The sequence below is a fragment of the Platalea leucorodia genome (genome assembly GCF_965183815.1).
Source record: "Platalea leucorodia genome assembly, chromosome: 4".
In the NCBI taxonomy this organism is placed as follows: Eukaryota; Metazoa; Chordata; class Aves; order Pelecaniformes; family Threskiornithidae; genus Platalea; species Platalea leucorodia.
The window spans coordinates 67,780,435-67,803,868 of NC_138826.1; the positions used below are offsets into that span (position 1 = coordinate 67,780,435).

Genomic DNA, 23,434 nt, shown 5'->3' on the forward strand with positions numbered 1-23,434 from the left:
GCGCTGGGCCCTACCACCGCTGCGGCCCGGGGGGGGGGGGGAGGCGGGCAGGATGTACCATGTGGCGGCCGCGGCGGGTGGGGAGCCGGAGTTTGCGTGAGGGCAAATCACCTGAGGGTCTTCCACTTAAAGCAGACCTTGCTGTGATTAGAAATAGTTAAAGGTGGTTGGATCTGAACAGCTTTCAAGAGAGAACTAGTGTAGTAAATAAAAATCAAAATAATTGGTAGATCGATCGTTTTGAAGTATTATGATAGCAAAGAAAAGAACATTTGAAAATTTAGCTGCTTGAGTGCCTGTGCGCTGGTGGGAGGCAGCTGATGCCGTTGCTTCGCTAAGAGGGCAGCGGTCCGCTTCTTGCGTTGATCCAGAACTGAAGTGGAACCGCCGGTGCCGGCGAGGCCTGGCGCCCTGTCCGGCGCGGCGCAGCGCCCGCCGCACGCACCGCCCGGCAATCGGAGCCCTCGGGCTCCGGCTACCAAAGGCGTTGATCTCTGCAGCGACGCTGCTACGCTTTTTGAAAGCAGTAACCTGAAAAACCTCTTCAGGACCAAATTTGGGCGAGAGGCAACACTGATGTGATGCTGGGAGGCCTGGCTTACATCAGTGTATTTTCTTCCATAGGATCGCTCTACTTATTACAGAATAAAAGAATGAAATTCATATACATAGGCACTGGATTTACAGCGTCTGCCTGGTAGCGTTTCAGAAATTAAATGAGCTGCGATGGTGAGAATCGTCTTCCTCTATCATATTTTTCAGCTGTATCTACTATATTTCTCTTCCAAACTTAGAGTTACAAATCAGCAGAGGCGCATCAATGATTGCTAGACTAGAAGGATTTGTCTAGGCGTGTTAGGATTCTTTTAAACCAACTCTGGGTCTGCACAGTGACATCCTTCCGAGAGTGAAAAGGAGTACTGTTCTCCCTGGGAACACTTCTTTTGTCAGCTACATTTTCAAGAGGCTGTATTAGATCTGTGAAGAAGATCTAATGACGAAGAGAACTGCTATAGAAAGAAACCGTGCTCTATGAACCCCGTTCAGGCTTGGTCTCCTACGTAACTGCTGTTTCAAGAACAGTTAACAATGTTTGCGAATATAAATGACATACAATGATGTTAAAAACGTTATCTAAAAAAAATGCTTCTAATTTGTAATACACAATGTATTGTATACTTGTTCCTTTATGTTTTTTGTCATTTCACACCTTCATGTTATCTTTTTTCCCTTCTAACTCCCCACCACCACTCTCTTGATTTTTGCGATCCCAGTCTGGGCTTAATTAGCAATAATGTTCTTTAAAAAAGTTATCCACGAGAGAACACGGTAGTGAGGTTTACTTGTATGAGTTCCTTGATTAACTGTGATTCTATTTTCTTTTTCTACTAACTTGGAGAGACTCTTCCCTTGAGATTTGACATTTTAATTAATATATTCTTCACCTTCCTTCCACTTCTAAATCAAGAACAAACCGCCTGGCATGGAAGGTATGGCGAGACCTGAATGGTGTTTTGACATAATGATATGCTACTGATATACGACAGTTGTTATTTAGTCTGTAGCGACAAGCGGCTCATAGACTGATGGTTTTCGTGGTTGCAATTTGGTTATGGAACCCTAAGGTCTAGGGAGGGAGGCTTGCTTCCACCTCAGTAGTCCCAAGAAGGCAGATCAGTCGATGCTGGACTTCATTCAGGGCCATCTTCAGTGTCACAGGCTTGTAAGGAGCTAGCAGGGAACGTAAGGACTATGAAAAAGCAGTTTAAAAGTTTGAAATAAAAACTATATTGTGAGGTGACTTTCCTTGCAAATAAGGAATCTACCTCCTTCAATGTGCTCAAAAGTTATAGAATTAAAAGGAGTTTGATGGAAAGTGGTCATTAACTACCAAGATTTCTTTGCTATTTTATTTCTTTGAAAATTATTCACCAAATATTTGGCATTTCTTAAGAATAAAAACAAAAAAAAATGAGCAAGGAAGAATGTACTTTGTATTAATTGAGAAAACAGTGCTCAACTTTACAATGACCCAACTACACCAGCTTTAAGTTGAAGCAAGGGTACACGACAGGATCCCGTATGTTCCTCTTGGACCAGAATGATGAGCTGTGGAATACAATGTTCCACATATGACAAAGTAATAATTGAAAAACTCATAATAATTTATGCCGTTGTTAAAGTCAGTGCTTAAGAACAGTTCGGCCTCCACACTTTTCAGAAAGAAATTTTGTATGAAACCAAAGAGAAAGGGATTCTAATCATGGCTGGGGCCTTTGCTGCTAGCATGCCTCAATCATTAATGACATTTTATTAAGTCATTCAAAGTGACGAAAGAAAAGCGTGAAGGGAAACACGTGATGCACATCTCTTTTTGTCGACTTTACTTTTATTTTCTGCGTATCTTCGCAGAAAAAATGTTTTAGTAGAAAGAGCAACTACAGTTCTTAAAGTACTGTCCTGCTCTGGAATTCTGGAAGTCAAGAAAGGTCAGTACTGCTGGTATCAGTTCTCTGCCTTTTACTTGAGAGCCATTATTTCTAATGAAACCCCTCTTGCTGTTGCTACCCGCTTGTTTATGAACACTCTGGAAGTAAGTCGTAGATTTGAGTTGCAATCCATAGGTGGAGATTTATTTTCAGATCCGCATCTAGAGCTGCCCTGTTAGGAGTCAAAATTGCTCTGCTGAGTCCTATCAGCGCGACGCCTCATTCAGTCGTTAGCCATGCCTGGTGGCTAACACGAGGGAAGGTATAGGGAGACCTGCTGCGTCGGCAGCACGCAGACGTCGCTTTGAGCTCTGTAATTAAAAGCGAAGACGTTAGATATACACCATTTACTAATAATGACTGTACTAACAGTGCTAGGGAGACCGTTTTAACTCATTCTGCTGCTCAGCGCTCGCTTGAAAACGCGTTTTCTTTCAGCAGCTCCCGCAGCAGGAGGCTGCGCGGCCGAGCCACCTCTGCCTCTTGCTCAGCGGTTCCGTTACGGCTTTTTTTACGCCACCTCAGGACTGCAGCGGGCAGCGACAACACGGCCCGTTTTGTAAGCAACTGCGTGCATCTGTAAGGAACGCGGGCGGGGAGACGCCCTCCCTGCTCGGGCAGGGGGCCGGGCCGGGTGGGCGGCGGGGGCACAAGCCTACGTAAGCGCCTGGCTTCTGCCCGGCGGGATGGGGCGGGACGGGGTGCGGTGGGGTGCGATCGGCCGGGCCCACAGGCGCGGGCGGCGCCGCCGCTGCCGGGACTGAGGAGAGCGGCGCCGCCGCGCAGGCGCGGCCCTCACCGCGGGCGCGCGCAGGGCGCGATACATAACAGATCAGCGGGCGCGCGCCGCCGACCCGCGCGCATGCGCCTCCTGACAGGAATCGGCACCTCCCAGAGCCGCCTCGGAGCCCCGTGCTCATCCGGGTCCCGCCGACCCGAGCCGGGGGGGGGGGGGGGGGAGCCCGCGGTCTCCGCCCCCGGCGCCCCTCCCCGCCGCGGCCCACCGCCTCGCACCGCCCCGGCGGGCGGGATTCCTGCCGAGATCGCCGGCTCCCCCGGCCGCCGGTCGCCCCGCCGCGGGAGCGGGGCCGGTGGCGCCCCGCGCCTCCCCGCCCCGCGCCGCCTCCCCCCTCCGCCGGTAGTAAACACACTTCAGAAACGTGAGGGCCGGCGGTCACGTGGGGGAGGGCCCGGCCAATCGGCGGCGGGGGGCGGGGCAGGGCGCCCGGCGGAGCCCCGGCGCCCGGCGCAGAGTCACAGGGCGAGCGGCGAGGCGGCGGCCGCCGGCTGGCACGAGGCGCGCGCGGCCGGCACCGACGGCAGGGGGGGACCCCGCCGCCGCCCGGAGCCAGCGCCGGATCCCGCTCTCCCTCCCTCCGTCTTCACTCTCCCCGGCGCGGGGGCTCCGCGGGGTGATGCGACCCCGCCGGGCGGCCGCCCCCGCCGTCTCCGCCGGGTCCTAGAGCCGCCCGAGGAGAGGCCCCGCGGACCCCGCGCCGCTCGGGCCGCCCCCCCCCCTCCGCGCGGGGCGGCGGCGGCCGTTGCTCGCCCGGGCGCCGAGCGGCGGCGCCGCGCCATGAGCGGTCCCGCGGGCGGCGGCGGTGGTTCCCGCTGAGCGCCCGCGTCCCCGGCCCGGCGGCATGGGGGTGAACGCCGTGCACTGGTTCCGCAAGGGGCTGCGGCTCCACGACAATCCGGCGCTGCGGGAGTGCATCCAGGGCGCCGACACGGTCCGCTGCGTCTACATCCTGGACCCCTGGTTCGCCGGTTCCTCCAACGTGGGCATCAACAGGTGGCGGTGAGTGCGGGGCGGCGGGGGCGGCCGGGGGGGCCCTACTCCCCGCGTTATGTATGCGGTCACGCTGCCTCCCCGCCATCCCCTCCCCTCGCCGCCCGATTGGGCCGCCACCAGCGCCGGTCGCCCTCGCCCGCCCCGGTGTTACATATCCAGCCCCTGCGCCGGCCCGGGCTGCGGCTGCCGCGGCGGGGGAGGAAGGGGGGAAAGAAGCGGTGAAAGCTCTGGCGGGGTGCGGGCCCGGGCGGGGCGGGGGGGCTGCGGCCTCCCGGGGAAGGGGGGGCTCTTCTGCCCGCTCCCGAGGGCGGCGGTTCAGCGCCCGCGCTGGGGCTCGGCGGGGCTGCAGGCCGCGGGGAGGAGCAGCCCGGAGGGTCCCCTTCGCCTCGGCGCCCCCGGGCAGCCAGAAACCCCGCGCCGGCACAGCGTGGCTCCATGCTGGGGAAAAAAACTGATGACCCTCTTGAGTGGTTCAAAAGTAATTTCTCAGGGTATCTTTCCTGCGGGGAAGGGGAGGTCGTGTCCCTTTCCAGAGCGTGCAGATCTATTCCTACACCTTCAAGCCAGATGTGGTCCTACCTAATACAAAAATGAACTTTATTGCGGAGTTGTGGCTGACACTTCCATGCTAAATGTGTGCCATAATAAGGCAGAGGTTAATGGGACTTCTGTGCATACCTACCTTGTGAGATTACTTGAAACATCAGTAGGGATCTGGAAGTTGTTACCCTTTTATAAAGGGCTGATAACGCAGTGGAGTTCTTCTATCATCTGTCCATCCAATGTCAGGAACTTGAAATGCTTGTGAGTTTAGCCGGCCCAGGCTACCGTGCTGAGAAGAGTTGCCTAATTATGGAACAAGCGCAATGAAACTTGGCTTAACACCACTTCATAGAAGAATGACAAAGTTGAGATACTCTGGGTTTCAGTTCAGTTTACTTCTCTTCAAGAATTGCTTCTTTCGGATTTAATAATTTCTATCCCAGGTCACTAAATACTTTACCAGCAAGGTGACTTACCTTTGGAGGTTTTTTGTTCAAATTTTGAGAAGTTTTTCTTATGGTCCTATTTCTGGTTTTCAGAAGACTGAAATACTAAAAATGCTTTCTGTGAACTTTAACTTGATGGTTATTCCATTTTCAGTGACGAAAATAACGTTCATTCTACTTAAGAATAATAATTGTTAGATACTTCCCTTATCTGAGGTTCATAATGTGCATTTCTTTTATAGAGGCTTTTTAATTTTTTTTTTGTTTGTTCTGAAGGGGATAGGGTTTTTTGAATAACAAATTCTGACTTTATGAAGAAAGCTCAGAGGTCTTAGTTTTATGGATGAAGCATGAACAACTGAGTTTTAAAAGAATGTGTGCACTCGGTGCAAGTCTAAGTGTTAGGAAATCAAGTCTTAAGAATACTTCATAGGTTTCTAATGTGTTTTGCAATTGAAATACTAAACCGTATTTGGTTATATTCTCTGAGCTAGTGAATGATAGAGAAATATGAACTTTGATTCTAGCAAAAGGAGGTTCATGTCTTCAGTGCTACTGCCCTGGTTCTTCAATGACTATTTAATATGATCATTAGCTAATACAGTCCTTGAGTACATTTGTGTGTGATGTATTTGCTAGCTGGCTTACTTTAACAGTGTTCTCAATGACCTAAAAGACATCTAGTCCCTGCACCGCATTTTGCATTTGAAGAAAACTATCTTTTTTTAGTTGCTGGTTAGAGGGGCTGAGGTTTTGGTGGTGTGGGCTTATTTATTCATTTAATGAAGAGCAGCATTTTTCTTTTAGTCCTTTATTTTTGTGTGTTCCACCACCACCCCCTGCCTGAAGATCTCCCAGAAGAAGGGTAAATTACAACTCCCCTATCCAAAGCACTTCAAACAGTCTCCTGGGACTTAAATACCCTCAAGGCACTTGCTGCACATGGATTTGAGCAGGAAATCTCACTGCCTTCATAGCCCGGTTTTGTGAGATCTCTGGATTTTTTCAAGTTTAAAAGTACAATAACATTATAGAATAACTGGTTACTAGACTGTATTTTTATTAGAGTGATCTCAATAAATTCTTATTTAAATGAACAGTTACTAGTTTGGAATGAATCCATTTTAGGTTCCAGCGGTTTTAATGAGTTAATTTTAACCAATGGTAACACACACATTCACAGTATGCATACACAAGACTTATGATGCAGTTTTTTGTTTTGCCAGTCTCATTTGGCACTTGCAATTAATAATCAAGCATTTTATCTGCTTGGTTACTTGATGACCGTAAGCAAGATCGTTGCTTACGTGCCTGTGGAGTAGGGTGTTGAATTAGTAAAAAATATTTTATTTGAGATTAGGAGCAGAAGCCCTTCAGCATTTGGAACATGAGTCAAATTTAATCTTCTGGCGTGAATTTGCAGTGGTCCTTTCTTAGTTTGAATTGATTGACACTGAGAGTTGTATGTTCTGGTGAGTGTATGGTCCTAATGCCCAGGGAAAAACTCTTGTCTGTCAGAGTTCAAAGTATGACTAACACAATGGATATGAGGAAAAATGGTGCAAGAATACGAGAAACCAGGAGGTTTAGTTTCTTGCTAGAAGTAACATTGTCCCTCTGCAGAGTCACCAGTTACGGCTCATTTTAAAAAATGTGTTTTAAATCTGGCCAATAGCAGCCTTTAATACATAGGTGCTTTCTGATTAACTTTTCTCTTTAAACAGTCATGTAACACTCATGAACTAATATTTTTGTGTAATTCCACTATTGAGCAAGTCTAATTACTAAGCAGTCACATGGTCTTACTGACCTCCTTTCTCCTGGCATTCAGCCTACCTGTTCTAAAATCATGAATGCTACGTAACAAACGCCGGGGCCTTACTCAACTCAATTTTTTTTTTTCTGGTTCTGTTCTGTTTCTTCTTATTGTTCCTTCTTTCAAGCTGTCAAATAAATCAAGATGTGCTTCCATTGAGACATGCTTTTTCTGTATAATGAGTTTTCCAGTGCTATTCACAGATCAAGGCTTGCAAGAGAGAGGTTATTCAGCACAGTAAAAGATGATGGAGAAATGATGGAGGAAGATGCTAAATGGAAAATCACTCTAACACTCTCATAAAGTTTTGTCAATTGCCCTTAAACTTTTGGCATCAGAATTAATGTGCATTTAATTGTGTCAACAGAGTAGACAAAGAATGTAACTTACGTACTCCAACAAGTAACCATTACCTAGTTATGAAAAAATGTGTTTGTACGTGCTCACAGACTTTTCCATATTAAGGAGAATGGGACCTTTAGCAATATCGCCTAGGGGAGGGTTTCATTTAGCAGTGGTTTTAGTACAGAGTGGCAATTGATCACAATACCTAAAAAGAAATGCAAACATTCCGTTAGTTGCTGCCTAAGAATTTACTTTGGCTAATAATTTACTTTTTTAGTTTGTCTTTTTGAGTGTGTATGTATGTTTCTGATATGCTAGTTAAAAGACTTGCTTGCAGCAATTGATTTAAAAAGACAGATAGTCTAATCTTGCCAATCCTTGTATTTCTTTTTTAATCATTCCTGAAGAGAACAACTTTCACTTTTAAAATAAGAGTAATAAAATCTGTTTTGTATATCTAGTAGATTTTGTGAGAATATTGATGTGTTCAACATCCTGCAAAGTTAGCTGCTGTTGTTACGGCAGATAGTCCTGTTGATTTAGGTGAAAGAAAAGATGTGTTTGTTTTTTTTTTTAACACTCATACCTCAAAGCATATTAAAAATGAAAAACCTGAGAAAAAACAAAAGTTTCATTTCCAGGACAATCACTGCAATTCATAGAAATGGGAGCTTGTTTTAAAAAAATTAATACTTGGACATCCTTCTGTAGCATCTGTTAAATTTTGCTATTCTGTGCATCTGGTTTTGAAAATGTGCTTACAGTTTCAGGTTATGTAGGAAATGATTTGTCCTGTAGAGACCTGTTTGTTGGATGTGGGATTGGTGAAGAAAGTTTGTCAATAGAATTATTCTATGAGTGATTTCAGTATTAAATGATATCATACCTGTAATTCAAGCAGGCAAAACTTGTGTATTGTACTTCATTAATTTTGGTGATGTACTTGGTTTGTAAAAAGGAGCGTGCCAAAATAATTACGACTTCCCTTCCAAAAACATCCCTTTTAAGTTTGTTTTCGTGGTGTAGCACTTAAGATGAAAATCTGTTTGATTTATGAAATATTTAACATCAAGCCAATCATCTAAAGTATCAGTAGAGACAAGGCTCATGGTTTTTCATTTACAAAGCTAGACATACATCGGGCTTGGGAGTAACGTTAGTTTTGTATGTATTCTGTAGATACTTTGGGGTTTCTTTTACAGGGTAGGTACCCTGTGCTGAACTCTGCTGCTATAGCCAAGGGTGTAACAGGTCCACAAAGGAACCTTAGTATTCCCATGCTGTGTTCTAGACATACGCGTCAAACCTTTTAATGAGTGGCTTCAACTCTAGCTCAGTGCGCAATTTTGAGCACTTTTGTTCAACCAGCCCACTAAATTGAGGGTGATTAATCTGTACGTTTCAAAACCTGTTATCGAAGAGTGGTAACTTGTTTTCAGAAGCCGCATGTTCAGATGAGAGCTCTGTGGTACTGGCAGTTAGATTGGAGAAACCCTCCAGCGCCGCACACTTGGGTTGCCCACCTGTCCTCTCTCATAGAAAGCCCCGTCTATCCCAAAAGTGCCCACAGTTCAGCGATTCCCTCTATAGGTCGTGGTGTTACGTGATCTAGTCCTATGCTTTACGAAGTATGTCACTGAACCACACTGACGTATGTCCTCATGGTTTTAATCCTGTAGTGTTGATGAAAGGGGTGGTTCCACCCTTTTATGATAGCACGCAGCCCTGTGGTGGACCAGGTTAGCTCATCGTTCTGTCCGAAAGCGATTAGTTACTAGTTTTGGTGGGATTAGCTCTGTGGTAGATGGTGCCAGCAAAAAGTCACAGCAGTAGTAGTGGAGAGGTGAGAGTGGGAAGGGCAGGTACCATTTCGTTCAGTGGCAGTATGGATTTGTTCCAGATTAAAATGGCCATATAACTGTGGCCTGCATTGTTCATGTGGGTAGTAACCACTAGCTGTTTTTTGGAAGGTGATTATCAGTTTCTTCTGTGGCTTGCCATTTGTTGACAGCTTTTGAACTTATATTGTCGAAAGTAAGTATTGGCCTTTTTGCTGTGTTAGGGGAAAGGCCTGACTTATTTTTTTGTCAAACTGTCAGAATATGAGAAATAACACTGCCAGCTGAGAAATTACACTATGCTTGTTTGCTTATTTTGGTGAATGATCTTGTATCACCAGATTCTGTAATGTAACTATTATTAATTTGGACAAGAAGTCTGCACTGTGTGGCCTGGAGAGAGCACGGTACTGCAAATCCAATTTTATACGTAGTGTTGAATAAGTTGTTTTTTCCAAGTAGCAGTTGTTACAGGCCAGAAAAATTCCAGTGAGCATTTATACAATTTGCTTGTTGATTGCAAAATTGATCTTGAAGTAATCCAATTCCTCAGGTTAAGGGGTTTTGAGGTTTGAGAGACCTGGTTTTACGTTACTGATTTCCAGGTTTGAGGATATCAAGAAAAGATCTGGGTAGAATGTTCTCGATACGTAAGAGTAGCGTGTGGACTTTGAGATTGAGTATCAAGGGACAATTGCGGTCTTGAAACAACTCTGTAGGATTATTTCAGCCTTCCTTCTCTTGGAACCAGAAATCTATTTTTGTTTTATTATACCCAGTATCAATAGATTGCATTCTTTATTTGAGCAGGGGAAGGTAATCTGTCTGCAACTTGTGGTGTTACCTCCTCTGGTCATAAAAGGAGAGGGTGATAACCCCCCAAGAAACACCATCTGTGGTGAATGCGAAAGCAGCTTTTTTTAGGCAATCAGGAATACAGAATACAGATTTTTTTTTTTTTTTTTTAACTGATCAGTATGTGGCAGTGTCAATGAATTCTGCATCAGTTCTTCAAAGCAAATTATTTTATGTATTGTCAGCCTCTTTCGGCTATTTCCATGTAATAAAGTATTTTTTCCCCCAGTGTGTGAAGATATGTTTTTTCCTACAAATGGCATACTCTTGAAACACACTTCGTTATGCCAGTACTGCAGAAAAAGCTGTTCATGATTGTACCACCTGAACTTTTTTGGTTTCTGACAGTTTATCTACAGCACAGCAGCCTTTATTTTCAAGGAAAATGATTCCTTTCCATACCCTCTCAATGCCTGGCAGGTTTTCAGGTTAGTTATATAACCCGCGATAGGAGGAAGGTCAAGCTGCCCGTGAAGTCAACCATTTTTTCAGTGTAAAAGTTACACTAAAGTCTGTGATATATTAATTTGTATATTGAAAGAAACTCTTCACTTTAGGAAATTTTGTGACTTTCCCATAGTGACCTAAAAGGGCAAAAGTCAGCTTGAGCATGAATCGGTTGTGTAAGTAGTGTGGGAGTATGTGGCTTCGTGTTTTATAGGCTTAGTAATTTGCATATCACATTTTAGCAGGTTTAATAGCTGTGCCTTTGCTTACCTCTAGGAAAGGATCGGATTTGATTACTGGGGTAAGAACTTTATGGTATTTTGGTGCAGTATGTTTTACTTAAAGTCTCAGAACTCCAGTTTAAATGTCGACCAAGGCTAGTTTGTGTGCTTCTGTATACTTCTGACTTTCCTGTTCTTTGCAATCTAGGTCAACAGGTGAACTATAATTGCAATGTTCTTCTAACCCCGAAGCCTCCATATGTTTTTCAGGTCACCGTTAAGCATTTGCTTTCACTGCTTTGGAGTTTTGTGTGTGCAAATGTTTCTTTATGCAGGAATAAAGGTTTAGTGGAGGTGAAGGATAGACTGGAAAGGCCTGGGGAAAAGAGGTCAATATTGCAATGTTCTGTTTCAAGTACGTAAATGGAGACAGCTGTGGCAAAAGTCTACACGTATATACTTTTGGAACAGTTCCGAATCTGAGAGCATACCAATTACTAATGGAGAGATAATAAAAATTAACACATGAGCTTTGTTAGCATTAGTTAGACAGTAGCTGAGCTGCAGTGAACAGAGCTTCCTAAAATGTGCATTTTTTTTTTTTCTTAAATTCTGTACTTTGATTTTTTTTTTTTTTTTAAATTGCATTAGTATTTGAAAGGTCTGAAAGTCTGTATTGGTAAACCTGGGTAGGAAATAAGAATTTGATAAGACTCAGGGTTTCAGAAGTAAATTCCGGAGTCAAACTGTTGCTCATAATCTCTTTGGGAAGTGCTAGCGCAACAAGTTCCTTGCAATAGGATGGAACCTGTCCAGAGTACCAGAGGCAGAAGGGATTTCTTCCAGCTGAACATGGGTCAGGGTGTGTCCTGCAAGTCTAATTTCTGTGGTGACAGGCATGTGATGTCACGTACACCCGAGCTTTTGTGTTACGCATTGCTTCCCCCAGCAACTAAACCAGAGATGTTTTCTGGGCCTGCTTTTGAAACTTACTTTATCTCAGTGTTTCTTGATTTCTAGGAAAGCATTTCCTTTCCTGTTCAGTCACATGCGTTCCTTTTAACATCTGTTAGTATGTTTGTGACTCTTGCGCAGCTGTGAAAAGTAAAGGCTGCAAAATTTTTGCACTATAAGTTTGATTCCTTTCAGAACACAAACTCCTATCCTTTCAAACTGAAAACCAGAAACACTGCAAAAAAATCCGTTTAAGCTCAAATGAGGAAGTTGTGAAGTATGAATACATGTTATTATTGATTCTTCAGTGATGGAGATGAAATATCTACAGCACAGGCCACTTAGGAACAATTCCTGTAAGGAAAACTTGGATTTTTCTATCTGTTATCTATCCAAAGTGTGGAATCCATGACCTAGCAAATGCTTTACTTTTTATAGTAAAGAACCTGTGGAGTTCAGCGCTTGCAGATTTTTTTTTTTTTTTTCCTTAATGCCAGTGCCAACGTTCTACTTACCTTGTAGGTAAAGGGTGAACCGTGCTGCAGTTTAGAGAGAGGGGCAAAAGAATGATCGAAAGAACAGAAATAGGAGGGCAACTTTCATCAGAAAGATAAGTAAATAAATAGGTAATTCCATCATGTAGGTTGTTTGTTTTTTGTGCTTTCTATAGTTCGTAAAACATGATCATGGTCTGCATGGTTACAATTTTGCTGTGCACTAAAGATGTAGAATACCATGGCAAGCTTTATCTCAGTTTCACAGTCTGTGCAGTTCTGCAGTACTGGAGAAGTGTACAGAGAATTGTGAGACTCCATTTTATAGAGCAACTGGCATTAAAAACAGTTAATAATTTGATTTCCAATACATTGGATTAATTGAAGAATGAAGTAAAATTTTTCTTTCCTATGTTCTCTTCTGAGTTTCCTCTGAGTTGAAATTTTCTGCCTGTAAATTCTATGGCATCAAGTGATTTTTTTTTTCTCTTATTCTTCATATTTCACATTCTTGAGAATAAACAAACTCATTTTTTCTAGGAGTCTTAAAGTAGAAAAAGAGAACAATACAGCTTTTAGCAGAGATTGCCTGCTATTGTTTTCCTTATTTCCTTCTCATGGGAGAGGCATGACTCTACATCTGTAAAACTGAGATATGCATTTAAAATAAAATATTCTACAGAGTAATTTTTGCCATCCAGGTTTCAGAAGGGTCTTTGATTGGGGAGGAGGTTGCATTTTGGTTTTGTTCTTTGTTTTCGTAAGTCTTGCTAGTAGTGAACTCAAGAAGTTGAAACTATCCAAGTCTTAATGAGGGTGATCAGGCAATGGATGTCATCTGAATTATTTGTTTATCTGGGTTGCCTAGGGATAATTCCTGTGACTTTCCATCATTATTTTTCAGTAGATGGCAGGCTTAAGATCTAGTTTACTGTGCTTTATGTGTGTTTCTTTCTAGACAACATAGCTGTTTGCTGTTTACTGCTATTATGTGGTATATCCCAAATCCTGCAAATGCTGCTTTAAATTACTTTTATGAGTGACTTTTTCATTTTCTTTTCTCCAGCATACTCTTTAACTGGTATGACCTGGAAACATCTACTAATGTGTAGTTTCATCAGTTTATGACAGAGGAAAAAGTTTTAAATTACTCTGATATTGATAGTTCAGTTTTCATTGTGGTATATTTCCCCCTTTTATTTGAAGGCTTTCATAATCTGAGGAGACCTGTATAAAGATTAGTACTGATCACACAGTCCTGGTGTTTTTCAGTGCGCAGAGTTCTTTTCATTTGATTGAAATTTCCTTTCTGCAAGCTAGTTGCCAATAAATTTACTGGTGAGAAGTACTTTATTTCAGAGCTAGTATGTTTTTCTTCCAAGCCATGAAGAAAATCATAGGTTTGTGGGGATAATGTGGATCTTCCTCTTTTTACATTTTAGATTTTGGCTTTCTGCTTTCTTCCAAATATAACTCCACCAACCTCTCTTTTTCAGTGCCAACTCTGAAGCATTGTATTAGTTTGCCAACGAAAAGTTCTGCAGTGCTGCGTTTACTGAAAGTTTTACTCTGGTTCTTTACGACTTCCATATGAGACAGCACAACAGAGCTTGCATTTTTGGCACTGGAGGTCACAATTTCAAACTGAAAAGTGTTACTAGTGATCAGAGGTTGCTCTTGCAGCAGCAGCTTTTCTGATTTTTTTTTTCATAATTCTGCGATTTTTTTTTTTTTTTTCATCTACTAGTCCATCTTTTTTCCAGAATCCTACCTTTGCAGCTGCTGCTGTACAGCTTGTCAAGTGCAATGGTAAAGTAAAAAGAATTTTTATTGGGTTTTTTTTTGCTGTTCTGTTTGAAGAGTGTAAGATTTGCAGGAGTAATTATTTCATTACATATGATTTGTTCCCAAGTGAAAATGTGTGGGAAATTTAAAAAACTTTTCCACTTGCAGTACCGTATTATCATCAATTCCAGTATTTTTCCTGCCGAACTTACAAGTTTTAAGAAGACTTAAGGTAAAGTAAACCTTGGAGAGCTTTGCTGTGTGTGCTTTTTTTCTGCTTTCGTAGTATGAGCTATGCCTGTCAGAATCTTTCTGTTAACTGAAGTTTTCATTAGGATGTACTATACGGTGTAACGCATAGCTTGCCTTTTGTTGGAATGAGTTGCCTTTCCCTTGGAAGTGTTAGTCTCTTGTGCTTGCCTCTTAATGAAAGCTTTTGAACTTAGGGGTTGCATAAATTGATCAAAAAATACTTACGCACAAGTCAGCATGATTGACATTTGAAGCCTTGTAGGCTTATTTCTACAGAGAGAATCTCTTTCTTCATGAGGTTAAGATACAGCTCAATGAAAAGTTGCACTGGTAATCTTTTTTTCCTTTCTCGCAAGGGTAATGGTCATTAACAGTAAACAGGAAATGAAGTAATCGTCAGCGTTACTTCCTGGGTTTGTGCGGTGGCTTCGTGCGTCCCCGCTCCGCTCTCCACGCAGGCTTAAACAGGGTTTAAAAACGCGCTAGCTTTACCTGTCATTCACGAGGGTTTTTCTTTTATGTGGATTTAATGTTACTGAGACCCGTAACGAAGGATTATGCCCGTGAGCTGGTGCTTGGAGGCAGCGCTGAAGCAGGCTGTTTGTGCTGACGCTTGCTGCCAGCTGTTGACTCTGGCAGGGGACGCGCTGTGCGCGAGCTGCCGTTCGCTTTGACACCTTCCCCTTCTATTTTTTTATCAGCCCCTCCAGTTTTGAACGTTGGCTCAGTACTTCTTGAACTCCAAGAACATATTGGGTTTCATTTAACCTTTAGCAGCCGACGCTTCTAGATGCGACACGGGAGCAGAACCGACCCGCTGCTTGTACCTGCTCGAAGCCTTTCTCTGTCCTGGTTAGGAATAAGGATCGGCTGCGGCACGGGAATCCTCTTGGAGCGGCTCGGGAGGGAAGGAGAAATTGGGCTGCTACTACGACACAGCGGTTACATATTAACTGGAAAAGTAGGTCATTGTGGCAGGGAGTAGTCCAAACAGCGCCTGGTTGCTGCAGCAACGACCTACTTTAGGAAACTATTTCTGTTGATTCATATTGAAATGTTCTTCTTACAAATGGCATAAGGAAATGATCAGGTTATGAGACATGTAGTAATGAAAGCTGCAGCCTTTGTAGACCTCCCCCCCCCCCCCCCCCCCCTTTTTTTTCCCTTTGGTCATGCCCCTTAGTGTTGGACATAAGGGGATTAAAGCAAATAAGGTTTGTTTTTTCAGTTTGTCCTCTAGTGGGTAACATCTCTTCTTGCTTGAAGGTTCAGCATAGCAATAATACTTACCAATGGTGATTAAGTTTCCAGAGTTCAGAGCCTACAAATGCTCCCCTATCATTTTTATCCATAGAAATCACTTTGGAGTTTAAAAAAAAAAAAATCATCATCTTTCTTAGGAGTATCTCTTTTCTGGAATGCTAACAGTTTGTCTTGATATTCAACTGCTCTTATTTTAAGGGCTTTGTCCCCAACAAAGTTTATCTGTCTTCAGGAAGGTGGGCTTGGTGCTCACCCCCCTTTTTTTCCCCTTCTTCCCCCACCCCTTTAAATTGGCAGTGTTCCTGTCTGCATCTTCTGTGTTGCTATTAGTTCTGATCCTGGCACAAGCAAACTGGAAAAAATAAAGTGATCCTGTGTAGGATGATGTCTTCTGGTTGTCTACCTTTATTCTTTCAACAGTCAAAGTAATAAAAAAATCTGTGACTGGTGTTCAAGGAGGTGAATTTTGGTAATTCATTCCCATCTTCTGAAAGGAATGGGTAGACAGGGAAAACGAGGAAAATATAAAAATACAGTTGTTCTAATAAGGTTTCATTCTTTATAAAATAATTCTTCATCTAAACTACTATCACTTCTGCAGAGGTGATTGAATATCACTTTTTAGTTATCAGAATGTTCCACTTCACTGTACTACGTAACTTTTCAAGGTCAATTTAGTTACTTCAAGTGAGGTACTATCTGTTGCTCCTTACCTTCAGTATTGCAGTGAACTGCTGCAGTTGTGGCAGATGAAGATAGCAGGTTTATCCAGAGGTTGTATGAGTTTTTTCATCTATTATGTCTTGAACTGTATTTCATATAGTTTCATATTCCAGGGCTTACGTTACTGAGCCCCGTGCATCTTTTTCGTCAGCTCTAGACTTTGAGATGGAAGGTCTCTGCAGCATGAAGTGAACCATTACCTCCATTGGTCTACTCGTACACTAAGAAAGTTTGGGACAAAGTGGAATTTTTCTGGACTTATGCAGCTTAATAAACAAAGCTGTGTTTCAGTTATTAGTTTGTTTTTTTTTTTTTTGAAAATGTGGATTCTTTTGACATGATTATTACTCAAAAACCTGAACACATTTTCTTTGTGTTTACCTTGTATTCAGATATAAAGGACTAATTTCAGTTTTGAAAGACTAGTTCAGAAAATTTTGGCCTTCTTGGTTCATAAGAGTAGCAGTGGGAAGTTAGGATAATGCTGAACGTCTGACCACCATAAGGGAAGCACCACAGAGATGAAATCCAGTCAGTTTTAATTAAAAGATTTTCAGGAATAGCTTCAGGGTTTTTTTTTGCCGTTTTCCAAACTTTCTGCCAACTTCTGTGCTTGCTAGTAGATTTCAGCCCTTTCCTTAACTCTCTTCCATTAGTTTAATAGATTTTTCAATATGGGAAGCCAGAGGCAATGGGATTATACCTTAAGGACTTGCAATTTATACAATGTAGTTGAGAAATATATTCATTTTACACAGTGTTTCATTTCTGGGAAACTTAAAACTGTGCAAAATCTTCTTAGCAGTAATTATAACCTTGAAAAGGTCACTGTAATGTGAGGAAAGTAAAAGGGTTTTGTTAAAGTAAATGAGGGGCAGTACAAAATTGATCCTTCAGAATCAGATTGCAAGACTCGATCTTGTTATAGTGCTCTTATCACCCTTGCTCTTCTGAAATGAGCCATAGGTGTTACTTTCTCATGGATAGCTTAGATTGCCGAAAATAATGTGGCTGAACTATTTTATTCAGTGGCAGGAAGAAGAAGCAGGCCAGCTCTGGTTTAATTACATCAAGCCTTATGAGCAGCTCATTTAAATAAGAGAACTTGGGTGCATGAGAATAGGGAGTTTTAAATGTATTTAAATATGAGCATGTCTGTACTCTCAAGTAACTTGGTTTTGTGATTTGCTTCTAGGTCCTATTTCCCCAGCTGTCCCCACTGCAAATACATTTGTTTGCTCTTGGGTTTTCCTTTATCGATCCAACTAGTTTCTCTCTGGAAAGAGTAGGCATAAGGAATTAAAGTCAGACAGTAAGGACTTTGATTTATCGGATTGGAATTAGACGACTAGAGAAAAATAAGCACAGAATATATACATTAAAGAATGGAAGACGCTGGGGGAGAGATTTAAGAAGCTGTGAGCCTCTTAGTCTCATATCACCAGAAGGCTGACCTTTGTAACAAGCAAGTAATTCGAGATGTTTGTTGCGAGTTATATGGGAATAGTTTAGATGAATAATAGGTGCCCTTTGAATGTGAAGTTAAGATCCAGATCTTTACAGAAGCTAAATACAGTATTTGTTGTGACGTATGGTTGACAAAATAGGAGCCAATTACAGATTGCCATTTGAATAGGACAAAAATTTTGTTTACTTCCTTTGGGGAACGCTAACCTTGAAAAGGTAATTCAGTTGGAAAGAAATTAATGAGGAACGATACGTAAGGAAATGCTAGCTTTGTGTCCAATGTAAGCTAGGTTAGATGGAAATGGAAATGATTTTGTTAATAGTGCTTGCTGCTCGGTATTCTAGCCCCACTCCATACGTGAGATGGTCTTTACTACTTAGTTTCAAAGATGCACCCAAAAGGACTCAACTTGAAGAGATAGAATTTTAAATGTTGCTTTCTCTCAATTATTCTTCAGAGCCCTTTCTTTCCTGCTTTTTCAAAGAGTTGAATTTGTTTTTTAAGAACGTCTTTTACAGCAATTATGAGTATTTCAGCTGTACGTGGGTTTGGGTGTATCTTGCCTTCTTCCTCCAAAAGCTCTGCTTTGGCTTGAAGATTATAACAGTAGTAAATATTAGAGGAGAAAAGCCAAGTGACGCACTTCACGGTCTGTGTTTGGTTGTGGTTTTGCATGCGGATCAGCTCTTACTAAGTTATGAAAGATGCTGAAGTCCTGAATTGCACTCTAAAGGAGCTGTTTTTTCTCCACTGACTATGGAGCAACCCTGCAGGAGATTAGGTAGCTCCCACAGCCACTTCACTTAAGTATGTAGAGTTGAATAATGTGAACTTTTTCCTGCTCTTGTGTATAAGCTTAAAGGATAATACCTCTGTGAAATTTATTATTGTATACCTTTTTAGGATGTGGAAATTGTATGCGGTATTCCCTGAAACAATGTAATGTAATAAGGCATGCCTCTGTGACCTTGATTTGGTAATAGGAAAATATTACTATGGCTTGCTGCCAAAGGATGCTGTGGAGTGTACATAACACTTAAATCCTGTCTGAGCTTAATCTTCTTGTAGTTTCATGAGAATAAACTGCTCGCACTAAGACACATTGCTTGGCAATCAAACAGGAAAATATACTGATAAAATATTAAATATTTGTATATAGCTATATCAAATTTGAGATACTTCTCAGTGTCTCTTACTCTGTTTCAGTATTAGATGAAATCTGCCTCACGATTCCTGGAGAAGCTAGTATGAGGAATATATTTACCTAAATGATACTGGACTTTCGTAATGACCTAGCTGAACATACGGCAAAATAGTAGATACGTATGAAAGAAAGGTGCTCTCTCTCCCTCTTCCCATGAAGAGAAAGAAATGTTGCATAATTTATTAATACAATCAGAGTCTAATGCTGTAAACTATACTCATACAAATAAAAAAATGTGGTTGGTGTTATACGGTATGTAATGTTCTCTCTTTTTATTAAATCCAGCTCTACTAAACTCTGAAAGAGGAATATCACATAGCAACATTGGAAAAAAAAAAATTGAATGGGAAAATAAAACTAGCAGACGTTAGGCTGCTTAAGATAATTCTGATAGACAAAGTCTGGGTGGTGATCAAATATTCATATCGACATAATCTCTTGTTTGATAGTGCTTTTCTTTCACTGGAGAGATTGTAATCAGTAGTTTGGCAGGAGGCCTAGTGGGTAGATAGAAGGTATGCAAAAAGATTGGTTAAACAGAAGTCTGGATGGATTGCTGGAAGTTGACCAGTCATAGGTAAAAATGTTAATTCAGCTTAGAAATGAAACAAGCTTTAGCACTGTTCTTTTTCGCTCAACTTTTTAAACTTCTTTCACAATGAGGAAGCCTGACTAGAGTCCTTTCTGTTGCGTGGTACTGGCTGTGCAGTCTAACACTCCTGCCTTGCCTAACAGTTAAATTCAGAATCTGGATCAGTTCATAAAAAAAATCTGAAACTGAAGTTTCTTGATCCTTAATGGCTTAGCACCACCATTTTCAGATGTGAATGACACCTGAAAGAGAAGTCATTGCTTTTTAAAGCCCCTCAATTCCCAGCAATTGTCCTAATTTCATACTGGTGAGGATGGTTCTGCGTGATTACAGTTTCTGGGTGTTTGTTGCTCCTAAAAATAACCCCAAACAAGACTTAATGGTAGCCTTAAATGGTGTGTCTGTAAGTATCCTTCTTGCAAGTCTCCTCCTAAATAAAAATGCTTCCTTTTTAACAGACTGCTCCTGACTTCTTCTTCCCTGGAGAAAGTCTTTAGTGCAGAGCCAGGAAGGCTGCATGATACAGTGCTTAGTTTTGGTAATTTTGTTAATGGATAACTGTGTTAACAATAAGTTATTTAACTTCTTTAATTTCTGCCTTGATGGTACCGGTTTATTTCAGTTGCATCATAGCTAAAATTATGATCTGTATTATGCAAGCCAGTTTCTCGCAGTCACTCTTAAGATGCATGGGGGCAGAACGTCTTGTTTAGATTTCAGACCCTAAGCAGACTTTGCGTGACTGGCAGCAAGGAAGATTGTGGAGTTTCTTGGACTAAACAGCTAAGATTTTATGTGCCTGTCTTTTAAAGAATGTGATCTTCAGAAGCTTTTGTGAAAATTCTGAAATCATTATGAGATGACTGTGAGCAAAATGTGTGTAATGGCCTCTATGTGAGCCGACACAGGCAGGACGCAAGAACAACCACCGAACCACGGACGAAATGCAAAGAGTAAATTTATTTTCGTTACCTCGCGAAACGAAGGATCCCCAAAGCAGCACCAGGGCAGAGGTACACAAGCAGGAACGCAGGCACCGCAGAGCTCGGTTCTTGCTAGAGGATTGCCGAACCTGCGGTTTTCACCTGTATATCAGGGATTCACACAGGCGTAGTTTACCACTGTGCTTTGATCTTTCCCACAGCAGGGCAGGAATCTCAAGCATGTTCAATAGGGTGCCTCTGAGTCTATCACAGGCCTATGTTATCTCAACACAGATGTTCTACTTGTCAAGCATACAAGACTAAACAATGATTAGTATGATAGATGTGTTTTTCTACAACCCAGCTGCAAGTCACTTGAGCGTGTTTACAATCCTCCTCGCCAATCTTCCATTATTTTCCCACATCCTCTAAGAATGTTGCTTGAAGACAGGTATGCTTTGCATTGGCATCTTCCCTGTGCTACAATAAATAAATATTTTCTGCCTCCCTCCATCACCTCAGTCATGCATTTACCTCACACAGTTTGCTACTGTGAAATTAATGGTGAACTTTTCCTTCCTCTGGTTTGTCCAAGGGAAGTTGAAGACCAGCTGCAGAAACCTGGACTGATACTCTAATCTGATAAAAAAAATCTGTGCATGCTTTTTGCGTCTCTTTAATTAAGTCATGTCATGTAGTTTTTGTATTTATTCAAAGTGCGAAAGAAAGTGCATTCCCATTGACTGTTAGGTTGAGAGGAAAAAGTTGTTTTACATTGCAGACTTGGAACCACGACTTGTTACTGTAGGGAGAGATTTAAATAGCTCCTAATTGCCACACTTTGGTGTAAAGTATAATAGAGTTCAAGCCTAGTACCTCTTACTTCATAGCTGCTATGAAGAAACTTTGCCTCAAGAGCTCATATACTGAAAAGAAATTACTTTTTATGAGATGGAGGTTTCATACTTCGTTTCAGTTCACAGGCTAATTTGCCATTAATTTTCATTTGTGTTATACTGTGAAAGGAACATGTTTATGAGCATTTTGGTGTATCTCTTCAGAGAGAAAGCTCAAATAATTTTGTGTTGTCTGTCCTAGAGTGCTGCTCTTAATTCTGTTTAAGTATCTGCACTGAGCAAAACACCTGCATGTTCCTGTGCTGCAGCAAGTGCCCTTGCATGGTGTTAGAATAATTCAGAACTATTTTCACTTGCAAACAGGTGGTACCAGTCAAAATGATACCTTGGAAAACTAAAAATTCTTCTCTTTCAGATCCCATAATAATTCACCGTGACAGTGTGTTGAATGCTGAGAAGAACTATTTTATTATTTTTCTATTAGTATGCTAATATGTGTGGGGGTGTGCATGTTGTAGATGTTATTACTCCTCCCTGACATACATATGTATGTTATAGATGAAACATTAATTTGCTAGGACAGGAGATAAATGCAATGCGTTACAATGCCATGCCAAAATTGGAGAAAGTGCAGGAATTAGAAGTTGTCCCAGGGAGCTGGTATAATTAAAACATTTCCTTTCACGTAAGTCTATTCACACAGGTATCTGTTAACACATGGGATGAATGCCGAAGTTCTCAAAGGTAGACTTTTCCTTCCTTAAATTCAGAGTAATTTGTATCTGGATATACCTAAAGCTAGATGTTAATTAGCATGCATTTAAGCACAGTAAAGATGCTGAGCTGCTTCTGCAAGTTGTAAAGGTACTCATGAGAAAATGAGGAGGTGAAAACTTTGGTTATGACAAGTGGTTGATTCAACTATTAAGTTTCTTGGTAGGGGTTGTATCTAAAAGCAGTGATTTAAGAAGGTTCATTTTTAATTGAGCAAGGCTCATTGCAGGGGGTTTGGACTAGATGACCGTTCCTTCTGACCCAAACTATTCTATGATTCTGTAAATCTGTGTAAAGGCTTTTATGTTAGACAAGTTTTATTAACGCTTTAATGAGAAAATGCCGTTAGATGTGGCATAGCATAAATATAGTCGGTGAAAACAAAATAGATGATTAATGATTTGCAGCATTTTATTGTCTTAAGACATATTTGGTCCAACTGAAAGATTCAAATATGCTTAATAAACTTCACGCTTATTCCGAGTAACCACTTGTAAACTGAATCTGTGTTCTGGGAGTCAAAAGCAGTATTCTTTTGCATTGCTGTTACTATAGATATCATAGGGTCGCTAGGGTTTCATTTGATCTGTTATTTTTGAACAATGTGCTTTCAGTGAGTCTTGCAGCTCAAGCTGTGGTTTGGCTGTTCTTCATTTGGTCTGTTTTTGTTCAGGTGGGAGTAGCGTGTGTGTGTGTGTCCCCTGGCCGCTCTCCTGCTCCCTTCCTACGTATATTTAACAACTTGAGTCTACACCATTATTTTTGTTAAATATATGGGAGAGTTTTATGGAGATTGAAATGCTGGAGTGTGGTAAGAGATAGTTAAGAGAGATAATAGAGGGGATTTGGGGAACCAACAAAATAGAGATTAAACAGTATTAAGGGCAAGTTTAGGGATCTTGGATGTGAATTGGAGACTGGGTCAGTGCATGTAATCTTCTTGAATAGGATTTTGTGCCAAGTCCAGACTAGAAGTTGTATGTTATGGTCAGTAAGGTAGGAAGAAAAGAGATTGAGCAATTAGAAGGAACTAAGATGTAAATAAGAAAAAACCCGAACAATTTCCTGAAAGACAGGTTTTTACTTTGAATAGTTATGAGCATTTTATGTCACCAATTTCTCTTCATACCCTTTCCTTGTATTCTGTGATACAAAGTTAAAAAAACCAACCAAACAAAAACAAAACCAAAAAAACCACACCAAAAAACCAACACAACAACAAAACCCCACCAAACAAAAAAACCCCAACCTTTCCTGGACTGTTCCAAAGGCATCTGGGACACTACTGCCGTTTGTCTTCATAGCAATTTGTGAAGTATAAGGGAAGGCACATGCTCTTTGAAAGCAAGATTC

General features: G+C 41.8%; 1 protein-coding gene across 2 annotated transcripts in view; it reads left to right on the top strand.

The window, feature by feature from the left end:
- Nucleotides 1-3,760: 3,760 nt before the first annotated feature.
- The window catches only part of CRY1 (cryptochrome circadian regulator 1), a 38,787-nt gene continuing 19,113 nt past the window's right edge, over nucleotides 3,761-23,434 (top strand). For both annotated transcript variants that reach the window (XM_082309996.1, XM_082309997.1), the window contains exon 1: nucleotides 3,761-4,287. In XM_082309996.1, the coding sequence (XP_082166122.1) occupies nucleotides 4,130-4,287 (158 nt within the window). In that variant the 5' untranslated portion in view covers nucleotides 3,761-4,129. The remainder of the gene's footprint in view (nucleotides 4,288-23,434) is intronic.